General features: G+C 30.7%; 1 protein-coding gene across 4 annotated transcripts; it reads right to left on the reverse strand.

The window, feature by feature from the left end:
- Positions 1-4,245: 4,245 nt before the first annotated feature.
- LOC120163576 (probable serine/threonine-protein kinase SIS8) lies at positions 4,246-10,050 on the reverse strand. Of its 4 annotated transcripts, XM_039173478.1 has the most exons (15): positions 9,659-10,047; positions 7,803-8,190; positions 7,575-7,691; positions 7,373-7,477; positions 6,613-7,111; positions 6,192-6,232; positions 6,026-6,094; positions 5,838-5,938; positions 5,492-5,570; positions 5,320-5,418; positions 5,168-5,236; positions 4,983-5,032; positions 4,813-4,894; positions 4,636-4,730; positions 4,260-4,523 (listed from the first exon to the last, which is right to left on the reverse strand). In XM_039173478.1, the coding sequence occupies exons 1-15, from the start codon at positions 9,961-9,963 to the stop codon at positions 4,421-4,423; spliced, it is 2,202 nt and encodes a 733-aa protein (XP_039029409.1). In that variant the 5' UTR covers positions 9,964-10,047; the 3' UTR covers positions 4,260-4,420. The 4 variants fall into 4 exon arrangements, with proteins under 4 accessions (XP_039029408.1, XP_039029410.1, XP_039029411.1 ...); XM_039173477.1 differs by having other exon boundaries at positions 4,246-4,523; positions 7,575-8,190; positions 9,659-10,050; XM_039173479.1 differs by having other exon boundaries at positions 4,250-4,523; positions 7,575-8,228; positions 9,659-9,798.
- Positions 10,051-11,748: the final 1,698 nt, after the last annotated feature.

The following is an 11,748-nucleotide window of genomic DNA, read 5'->3' on the forward strand; positions in this document are numbered from 1 at the left end:
TCCTAGGATTAGCCAACTATTACATAATGTTTGTGAAGTGATATTCCAAGAACACCACACCTTTAACCGAGTTGCGTAAGAATGACAAGGTGTGGGAATGAAGCAAAAAGTATCAAGAAGCTTTCAAGAAGATCAAGGGAGCCATGGTAAATGAACCGATGTTGGTGTTACCTGATTACACCAAGCCCTTTGAAGTTTGCGCCGATGAATCCGATCTTGCCATTGGTGGGGTCTTGATGTAAGAGGGATATCTGGTTGCATATGAAAGCCAAAAACTCAATGAGATTGAGAGGAGGTACTCGGTTCATGAGAAGGAGATGACCGCGATGGTGGAGCATACCTCCACATTTGCTTGCCAATGATATGAATTGAGTTCGAGTATTGTTGAATTGAATTTAATTCAAAATTGAACCCAACTCATCTCAGAAGCTCGTGAACTTAAAATTATCAAACTCGAACTCAATTTAAACGTAGACTCGTACTTGAACCTTAAGCACATAAAATACTTAAATTAAATTTTTATAAAACAATATATAAATAATAATATTATTGATAATTTAATTTAAAAATAAAAAAATAATATACTACCTTTTGAGTTAGTCGTGAATTTTTTGAATTGGGTATTAAAAAACTCGCTTCTACTTGTTAAAAACTCGAGCCTATTTGAATAGAATGCTAGTCAAACTTTAATCAAATTAAACTCGAATAACTTGTGATCTATCTTGTTTCATTTTCAACCCTCGTTAAAGTTATAAATTACATTCATATTAGGAATTAATATTTAATATATTATTATTCTATATTTATTATTATTATAGAATTTTATAAATCATATTAAAATCCATTAATTGATTAACTGATAAAAAGTACTCATATTATCTCATATTATATATATAAGGGCAGAATCCACTTACAAATGTAGAATTATTTTAGTTTTACACAAATTTAAGATCGTTGGATGAGTGAAAATAGATGACCCAGATTAACATTATGGCATGTGAAGATATTCACTTGGAAAAAAACAAGGAGTCAATCTAGACCATCTATTTTACTCATCCAACGATCTTAAATCTATGTAAAATTAAAAAGTTTTATATTGTATAAGTGAACCCATATATATATATATACGATCAAATCTCAACAACATTTATCTTAAGTGTATAATATTTAAATAAAATTATATAAATCATAGCCGTAAATATTAATGATAATGATTGAAATAATTATTGAATAATATGGACAAGAAGTAGTAATAAACAAAAACTTAATTTTTTAAGGAGACTTTGATACACGGAAAATAATATTATTAAATAAATAATTTTTTCCGGAATTGTATTATCATATTTAAAAGATTATTACTATGTTATAATATTTTTTCAATAGTATCACTTTTTGGTTAAAATTGTGGGAATTAAGGGAGAGCAAAATTATACTCGACTCGAAAAATTGATTTTTTTTTAATTTTGAGTTATTCGAGTCGAGTTATTCTAGTTAACTCGAATTATAAATTCAATTTTTGAGTTCGAGTTGATTTGAAATTTTGAAATTTTTAGTTACTCGAAAAACAAAAAATTTGACTAAGTATTTTGATAATTTTACAATTTAGTCTATGATTTCATTATTTCTTCAATTTCTCCTTCATTTTAAGTTTAAATTTTACCAAATTTGAACCACATGCTTTTAAACCATAGTAGAATACACTGTGCACTTTCAATTCCTTTCTTTGATAACAACTTTTTATTTTTCAATTTAGTCTTTCAATTTTTCATAATCTCCTTATTTGTTCAATTCGTCATTTATTTTAAGTCCATTTTTTTATATCAAATTTGAGCCTCATGCTCCTAAACTATAGTAGAATACATGTGTACTTTCAATTCCTCTTTATGATAACAAATTTTTTATTTTTAATTTAGTCCTTCAATTTTTCATAATCTCATTATTCCTTCAAAATTATGATTTATTTTAAGTCTATTTTACCAAATTTAAACCACATGCTCATATATCAAAATAGAATACCTATGCAACTTCAATTGTTATTTGTTTTTACTAAATATGTACTCTCGTTTTTTATTTAGTCCCTTAACTTTGCATTTTATTCAATTTGGTCTTTTGACTACAATTGTTTGCAAAATTTTATTCTCATCAATTCATTGACTCATTTATACTCTCATCAATATTTTACCCTCAAAATACTTTCTTTAAAATATAATATTATGAATATATTCATAATTTTAGATTGTATTTGATATATTAAATAACATTATAATATGAAAGAATATATATATATATATATATATATATTATGGTTAGATAAAGTCAAAAAATTGGAACAAATCATTGCCATAATACTATAAATAATTATAATAAAATTAGTATAGAAACTCGAATAACTCGACTTGAAAAATTTTCAAGTTAAGTTTGAGTTGTAAAATACGACTCGTCAATTCGAATAACTCATAATTTTTTGACTTGACTTGACTCGACTTGATCGAATGCTCACCCCTAATGGGAATGCCTTTACCTCCAAATTATGAGGTATTAAACAATTCTCAAAACTTTGGACAAGAAAACCCTAGACTAATGAATTCTTTTTATAGTGATCATTTTCAATTCTTAATTTTTGTACTTTACTTAAAATTATAAACATAATAATAATAATATACAAAGAGTTTAATTTAGTAAAATATTAATAAATTTGAACATTTAAAATTATTTTTATATTTTTAATATTCAATATATTAATTATTTATAATTTGATGAGGTGAAAAATAATATGATTGTAAAAATGTAATTATTTAAAATAATATATGACTTTAAATTATTAAAAAATAGATCTTATACGTTGAAAAATAATATATTTGTCTAGTCGATATTATAATATTATTTTTCATATTATATTACATTTTATGTAAATAAATATGATGATTATGAAAATTATTTAAAAATATAAGTTTAATATACTATTTATATATTAAATGTATTTTTCTCAAAAATTACATAATATAACGACTAAAATATCTCTATGAATTTTCATTCAAATATTTATAATTTAATATTAAAGTTTAACTTTTTTTTAAAAAAATATCACAGGGATAATTTAGTAAAACATATATTTAAATAATTTTATATTCTTCAAACCAGACATTGTAATTTTATATTTTTATTAAACAAACCAAACAAAATAATACAACATTCCTATAATAATGATACATTCTAATAATATTATTCCCATAATAATGTTACATTCTAATATCGTTATTCTCAAATATAATTTTACATTCTCTCGTACGTTTATTTATTAATTTTGAGTATTTTTTATATTATTTAGTATATCATTTTCAAAGTCGTGTGATGATTTGCTTCATCCGTCAACCATTTCAAATGGTAAAGGTAGGGTCTGAGTGTCCTGTACTCTAAAAATGGGACAATAAATTAGACATCTTGGATTTCCCTGGCGCTGTTTGTTATACAGACAATCAGTATATATATATATATATATATATATATATATTTGTTTGTTGCCGACATCTACTAAAAAATATTATTTTACAATTGTCTGTTTTTCAGGCCAACAAGAAATAATGGTGTTAATTGGGCCTGAACCAGGCTGAATCGCACGTACAGGCTGTTTTAGTAGCAAATCTACTTGAGCTCATACAAACGTAAAATATTCTAAAAGGTCATCATCGTAAATGTATAATTAATATAGATCTAAACAAAGATAAATTGTTCATAAAAGTTTAGTATAATATTTATCTAAACTAAGTTATATAATTTAAATAAATATGAACAAAATTTTTATACTCATTTGATAAATAAACACTAATAAAAATATAGATTTATTTTATATTCATAATAAACTTATTTATAACTCGTTTATTGAATAGTTTGTAACCTTACTTATTTAATTATAAAATAAAATTTAAAGCTCAAACTATAAACTTAAAGAACATAAAGACTAATGACATTTTTCATGTACATGTAGAAAGATAGAATAATAGTGTTTGTTAGTAAATATTAAAAAACATTAAATGAATATACTTGCGAATACTAAATAAACATTTTTTTAACGTTAAACAAATGTTTTTATAAACATTAAATGAACAAACACATTTGAAAACAAATACACAAATAACTATCCAAAATAACAATTAAATAATTTTTGTAGCTTTGTTTGTTTTGAAAAGGAAAAAAAATGAAGCTCCAAAATATTACATTTCAACACTCATAACCTTCCCCTCTCTACTTTTATTTCATCTTTTCCAAAAATGGAGGAGAGGTAAAGTGCAAATCTACCAACTAAGTATGTGTATTGAACGTTTGATTTTGTTTTGAAGAAAAACTTCTATTAGCCTAAAGTACAGCTAAACTACCCCATCAAGTGAAAGAGTGGCATTGGTCCTACAGCCCCATTGCGGCTTCAAGGCTCTGAGTTCCTTCGACCCAATCCTACGGTAGATTTTGGGACAATGCCAGTCATTCTACTGATTATGTCTTCAAACGATGGTCGATTTTCTGGATTACTGTTTGCCATGGAACACAAGAAATGGTTAGTTTTTGTTTCCTTCATTCATTTGCTTCTAAGCTTCAATGTTTGCAAAATGTTGTAGGAAATAGAGCCAGATTAACATGTACCTTTGCCAACAGTCACGGATAATCGATTGTATATGCGGATCAAGGCCTTCGGGTAGCTCCAATCGCCTATCCATGAAGCCTACAACTCCAACCACCTACATTATGGTTTTGAAATAGAGATTAAAATATTAAAGAGATTTATGTGACTATGTAAGAAAAAAGAAGCAGGTTGAAGACCTGTAAACAGTTGAGGTTGTTCCATGGAATGGAGACAGTCATCAATTCCCACAAGATTACTCCAAAACTGAATACATCAGACCTGTTCAGATTGATGTCAGGAATCAGTTGAGAAAAAAGAACTTGAATCTTAATGTGAAAATATCAATGTCAGTTTTTCAAGAAATTACTTCTCATTTGATGGTTCATTCCTCAGGACTTCCGGAGCCATCCACTGAGGCTGGAATTACAAAAAGTAACGAATGGAGTTGTACGATAAGTAGTTACTATATAAAACTCTGATGCAACAAATATGAAACACAAATACATGATCTATTAAAGAAGAAACCGAAAAAGAATTAGAAGCGGTCATTACTGTTCCTCTCCCGGTCTTTGTGGTTAAGAAAGTTCCATTTTTCCATCTCGAGAGGCCAAAGTCTCCAACCTAAGACAAAATTGAACAGTAAGCAATCTGAAAATGCTCAAACAAGCCTGTACTTTTTGAAGATATTGACCAGCATATGGTACCTTTACATTCCAATTCCTATCAACAAAGAGATTGGAAGACTTCAGGTCTCTATGCACAATTGGAGGATTCCTATGATGCAAGTAATTTATGCCTCTAGCCTGCAGAAATAAAAGGGAAGTGTGAGGTTTTATTGGACGGCTAACTAGCATCAAAGATAGACGGAAAACTCACAACATCAAGGGCCATCCTCATGCGCCTTTTAGCGTCCAATGCCTGATTAGTCTTGTGAAGTGCTTTGAAAAGGCTTCCCCTGATTATTAAACAACGATAATTGAGTGCTACATATCATCAAGAAAGGACCAGTATGCAATGAACTTCTATGGAAATTGATCTTCAAAATCTGAACGGATGGAGAAATGGGAACGAGTATTTTGCAACTTATGCCATACACAGCATCCCAAGCACAAGAATGGTGAGAAAAGAATAAACTAGGACACTGAAACACTCTCTATAGATGGGATTATTAACAGAGGATCGTTGATCGAGTACCCCTAGACAAAATAGCAACTTTCATTACCTAGGCAAGAACTCAGTGACGATTGCAAGTCGTTCTTGTGAGTACACAGCCCCCATGAACAGCAGAACATTCGGATGTCTTAGTTTTCTCATTATATCAATCTGGAGCAAGAAAAGAACTGTCAAGGATCAGAGCATTTCATACATGACATTGCTTCATCAGAAAACCGAAGCAAATTCAGAGAGTACCTCTTTTTTGTAGTCTGATAATGTTGATTCTTTGTATTCACCTGCAAAATAGACCTTAACTGCAACATCCTTCATGAAGAAAATGATATTTGTCCAGGTTAGTAAATATTTTTATACAAGTATTTGATATAAGAAATTGAAAAACAAAGGAATGAAAAGAACTTACTGATCCATTCCAAATTCCGCGATAAATAACTGCATACGAGCCTGAAGGGGAAAGCAAACAAAGTGATTGGTTATATTAGATTAAAGCATAACATGTAAGCTATCATTTCACGTATATTAAACAAGGTAACAACAGTGTGCAACCAATAAACAACAATGAAGTATATGTACTGACCAACCTATAAGAAAAATCATTTTGAACTGAAGATGTAACAAAGTAATATTAAACTACCTTTAAAAGTATTTAATTTCGAGTAATTGTCACCCGGGCATGTATTATCACCAAATTTTTTTGAAACATGAACCAGAGGAAGTCTATAAAATAGTGCAAGAATCCAATTCCTACCAATCAAACTCTGTTTTTCAAGCACAACAGCAGGCATGCATCCATGCATGTCAAAACTCAAAACCCAATTGTTTACCTTGTCCAATCTCCTCCCCTAAATGTAGGTCTTCCCAGTGAATCTCACAATCAACCATAGAGTTTGACTCATTATCCCCTTTGCTTGATTGACTTTCTTGGCTTCCTATGCTTTCCCCTACACTTGATAAGCTTTTGCAGTCTGTTTGCTTTTGTAATTCATGTTCCACTTCTGATGCATCCATATTTAGGAACTCTGGCTCCAACCCATTTTCATTTACTCGGCACACTAATCCTGCGGTAGATTCTCCCATTTGAGTTACTGAAAACTTCCCATTGCACTCTCTTGAAGAATCTACAAAAGGCGTTGGACTTGTGTGCTTTTCAACACTAAAGTGATTCTTAGTTGATGCCTTCAAACCTCTAGAAACATTATGTTCATCTGCCACATCATTTGTTGCCAGTCTACTAGTTGTATCCTTTCTCTGAAGACATTCATCATCATCGTTGCTGTGGTTTCTAGGTCCCCTGATGTGCAGTTTTGCCAAGACTTTTGCAGCCTACAATGATTTCACCACAAGTTTAACCTACGTGTATGAAGAAGATGTAAACAGAGGCAGAATTCTTAACTCAGTGCAATCTTCAGTAGGATGTTAAGATGATAAAGTCTACACTACAGGTTTTAATAGAGTTCTCAACTTCTCATCAATTAGTTATATTCAACGCAATTTAGTAACTACAAACTACAAGATCCCAAAATTATCATTCAAATATTAGGTTGCAATAGCTTATAACAAACCAAGCTGAAAGGATGACTATACAATTTTTGAAGGTTGAGCACGATCGAATGCATTTTCATCCTTTTGAGAGCTTATTCTTTCGGTTGTGTTACTCCACTCATGAAAATTTGAGATAAATTCACCTTCCTTGAATAATACAGGAGGAAGGAAAAAAGAACCTGTTAGATTCTGATTTAAATATATATAGAACCAGATGACGAACAATCTCAGAATGAAGTCTTACAGCTGTATCACAAGCCTCTAACTTGTCTTCTGTGCTTGTTGCACCATCCTCTTGTTCCCTTGACTTATTACATGAATTGCTTAAACCATCTTGTTTCTTGAGTAGAAATCTTGAAGCCTGGGTGTTTTGACAATACACAATGTTAAGCGTTTTAGAAACTGAAAATAGAACCAGAAATGGAAAGAAGCGAAAGAATGGCAAAACTGTAGTAATGCTATACATAAGCACCAGATTAGAAACAGATGATGCAATTTGTGGCCGTGGTGGATGCCACTGTATGTTTTTAGACTTTAACCTCCTTGGTCTATTATGATCCTGATAAGTTCCCGAATTCTCTGAATTTATACCATTAAAAATGGACGCATCACTTGAAACTGTCACCACACCAGTAAGCCGACCACCTTCGTACAAGGGACTTTTGGTCACCAAAGCCATAAAAATTTCACCTGACCTCCTCTTGAAAGGGAATTGACCTGACCATGATTGCCCAGAAATCAACTTCTCCATAATAACTTTAAGGGGTGCATGATATTCTTCAGCTATTAGAAGTGTTGTATCTCTTAGTCCCAAGACTTCGTTGGACTTCCATCCAAAAAGATTTTCAGCTGAGCGATTCCTGTGGTAAGAGAACCCTTTTCTTTATCAGCTGCACAACTTGAAAGTGATGTGAGATTTAATGAACACGTGATCAAAGGGTTCGGTAAAAAAGAAAGAAGCTTTCTTCAATCTTAATGGCAAGAAATATTGACAGAGTTCTAAGATGCATTTTCTCAGAAACAAAGCATACATAAATGATCTCAAACGAGTGGCTCATCATTATATTCAATTTTAATCAAGTGAACAGTAATGAGTATACTGAACTTGTTTTTGTAGCCTCCATACAATATAACTTGAGAGACAAGCAACAATTATAAGTATCAAGTTTCCAAAGTCAGAGCTGAAATATTTTACCATAGTCCTCAATACATATATATAAATTGAGACTCTTCTCAGCGTTCCACAGGAATAAAACTGTCTAACGAGTTTTCAGTTGAATACACATATCTATCAAAATAGAGAAGAATACAAATGAACTGCGGTAAAACACATGTTATCAGTGTATCACATTCTTTGCAGGTAGCTAACTTGGGGGGAATAGTTCTGAACTATGTCCTACTTCTAAAACACATAACTAATTATCAGTTATGAAATTCTTGCAAATATATATATATAACAATGTATGACAAACGGCAATCCCCCTTCTCCATCACCATCATTACCTAATTTTCAAGTTACTAAATATAGGTAGATGCATCTGCAAACACGAAATGCAGGAATAGATGTAGGTGAAACCATGTTTCATATTAAAAAGATGCACATTAAGCCAACTAACCACTTTAAAAATTAGGCTAAAATAGGAAGCATATGTAGACTATCATGTTTCTTGTTCAAAAGTGTGCAACTCTTCGGACTACTAATTATGGAAATTCTGAAGAAAAGTTGATGACAAGATATTTATGTGGTTCTGATAGTTTGGGAAAATTTAGACTAGCAGTTGTAGAAAATAAATATTGAAAATAACTCATGCCAATAAAATTTCCTGCCATATGAAAATAAAGCAGAGCCATTCGTTTTGAAGATTGACTCACTCTAAAACGTTAAAAGAAAACAAAAACAAAAAGGAGTGCTCATAATTGTATATGAACTTCTATCAAACATCTTAATGACACTACAACAAGAATACTACAAACGAATACAAAAGAAGTCAAATCTAATGCTTCGTTCTTCTTTACATTAACAATCTCATAGATTTGTAAATTTCATTAAAAGTCAGCATTACTGCTAATCCATCCATTTCAAGCATGGTCTATACTTAGTAACTTACCCAACCCAACTTCAAAATTCTAACCTCTGCCACTTTATACAGCAAAAAGAGCTTTTTAAAATCTATACCAACTGCATACAAGCAACTGTTTCATCATTTCAGCAACCAAAAACACCCAGAAACGAGATTCAGTCTTTTCAAAAGAACCATAGGAACTACTCAAAGGATCAATTATAAAAAAGGAAAACAAGAGAGAAAGAGATGAGTTTTAGGTATATACCAAAATGTAATCCTCCCCGAAGTAGCTGAAGAGACATGAATAGCATGTCCAATGGATTCCAACACGTTCCTAAAAGGGCTTCCGGTGGAGAAGTATCCGGGAAACGTGAAAGCAACGGGATATGTCGTGGAATCGCCTGAATCTGACGCCAGCTTGTCCTCTTCATCGCTTCTTTTATCTTGCTGCGCAATCTCGTCAAATTCTTCCCTCAACTTAGCGTGACTCGCTTCCAAACTCAAGCACCGATCCACTAAGGCTCGGTAGAGATTCGCTACTGAGTCATCCCCAGCCATTGAATCAGTCATCGGTGACTCGTCGGAGATGGAAGTAACAAAGTATTTGGTTTTAGCCTTTTGATAATTACAGCATAGTTTGTTTAATACCCAGATGGTCGCTTATCGTATTAGCTTTTTCCAGTAATAAAATATTTACTTAATAAATATATATATTGTAGTGTAAGAATCGTGGAGTCAAAGGTTGCCAGCCACGTGTATTGGCCGGCTAGGTGAAGTCATCAGATGCGGACAGGTGCAACCTTGGGAAACTCGCATGGCGAATTGGATGACGATTTCATAATTATAGAAACCCAGTTCGCCATTGGTTAAGGAAATGGGCAGCAATTTCGATACCTTTATGACGATAATCGCCTCGGTTTTACGGAAAATTACATGCATACCCCTGCCACCATTAGTTAAGTTTTAAAGGAAGCAAGTTGGCGCGTGGGGTAGGGACTTGGGTCAGGTTGCTTGTACTCAAACCATTTTTTTATTAATTGCTGACGTGGAATTTGTCCATTATATCGAGAGAACGTCATATACAATCAGCGCTAAATAGATTCGTGTTCCTCCTCAAAGCCAAACTCCTTTCGAAGTCGGTCAACTGTACTTAGATTTACGTTTAATTATTATATTAATTTAGACAATTAATTAGGAGGCTTATCGAATGAGTCAATCGTGAGTTGGACAGTGTACGAATCGTGTTAGATAAAATATTTTATTGTTTCACTTGACTCAATGTTCATTAAGCTCGTTAATATTTTATTTGATCCCTGTTCGTTAAAAAAATTTATTGCTTGACTCACATTTTAAACTTACCAAAATTTTTAGATAGAATAATTAAGGTTTATTTTTTTTGTGTAGTAAATTAAATAGAGGTAATTAATAATTTGAAAATTTCTTAATTATTTTTTTAAAAATGAATAAACCAATAATATTAATAGTTATTGTTGATTACTGATTTATCCATCTTTTTTATTATCTATTAGCAAATCAATAATTATTATTTAATCTTTCTTGAATGAATGAAATATTTTTTAAGGTAACTACTAAAAAATATAAAAAATGATGAACTACTTGTAAGCTTATCGAGTTGAGTTAGACTTTGTTCGACTCGTTAAAATCTCGAGTCAAGCTCAAATTTAAGTCGAATCAACATAAGTCGAATATTGATCAAATTTTCATCGAATCAAATTTAAACAACTCACGAGTTGTTCAACTCATTAATCACCCTTATAATTAATATTGTTAACCATTCAAACTACTATGTTGAATGTTAGATTTTCTAGAAGAATATTTTAATGCTGATTTCATTTTATTTTTAAAAAGTATGTTAAGAAATGTAATAAGAACTATTTTTAAAAAAATGAATTTAAAAATTTTGAATTAAGATTCTAATTGTAAGTAATGATGTTAGAATATATATCTAAAAAGATGAATGATTATTTTAAATATAATGTTTTAATTTAATAAATATATATTAAAATAATATTTAAATTTTTTAATACTATAATATATATAATATATTAATTTTATGATTTAATTTGATGCAATTTTATTACTATTTTATATTATTATTATATTAGTTCAGATAATTAATTAGGAGGCTTGTCGAGTGAGTCAATCGTGAGTTGGACAATGCTCGACTCGTGTAAGAAAAAATATTTTATTATTTGACTCGACTCATTGTTCATTAAATTCGTTAAAATTTTACTCGACTTGTGCTCGTTAAAAAAAATTTGTTACTCGACTCACTCGTTAAGCTCACAAAAATTTTTAGATAGAGCAATTAGGGTTTAATATTTTTGGTGTAGT

The sequence above is a fragment of the Hibiscus syriacus genome, unplaced genomic scaffold (assembly GCF_006381635.1).
Source record: "Hibiscus syriacus cultivar Baekdansim isolate YM2019G1 unplaced genomic scaffold, ASM638163v2 tig00111463_pilon, whole genome shotgun sequence".
In the NCBI taxonomy this organism is placed as follows: domain Eukaryota; kingdom Viridiplantae; phylum Streptophyta; class Magnoliopsida; order Malvales; family Malvaceae; genus Hibiscus; species Hibiscus syriacus.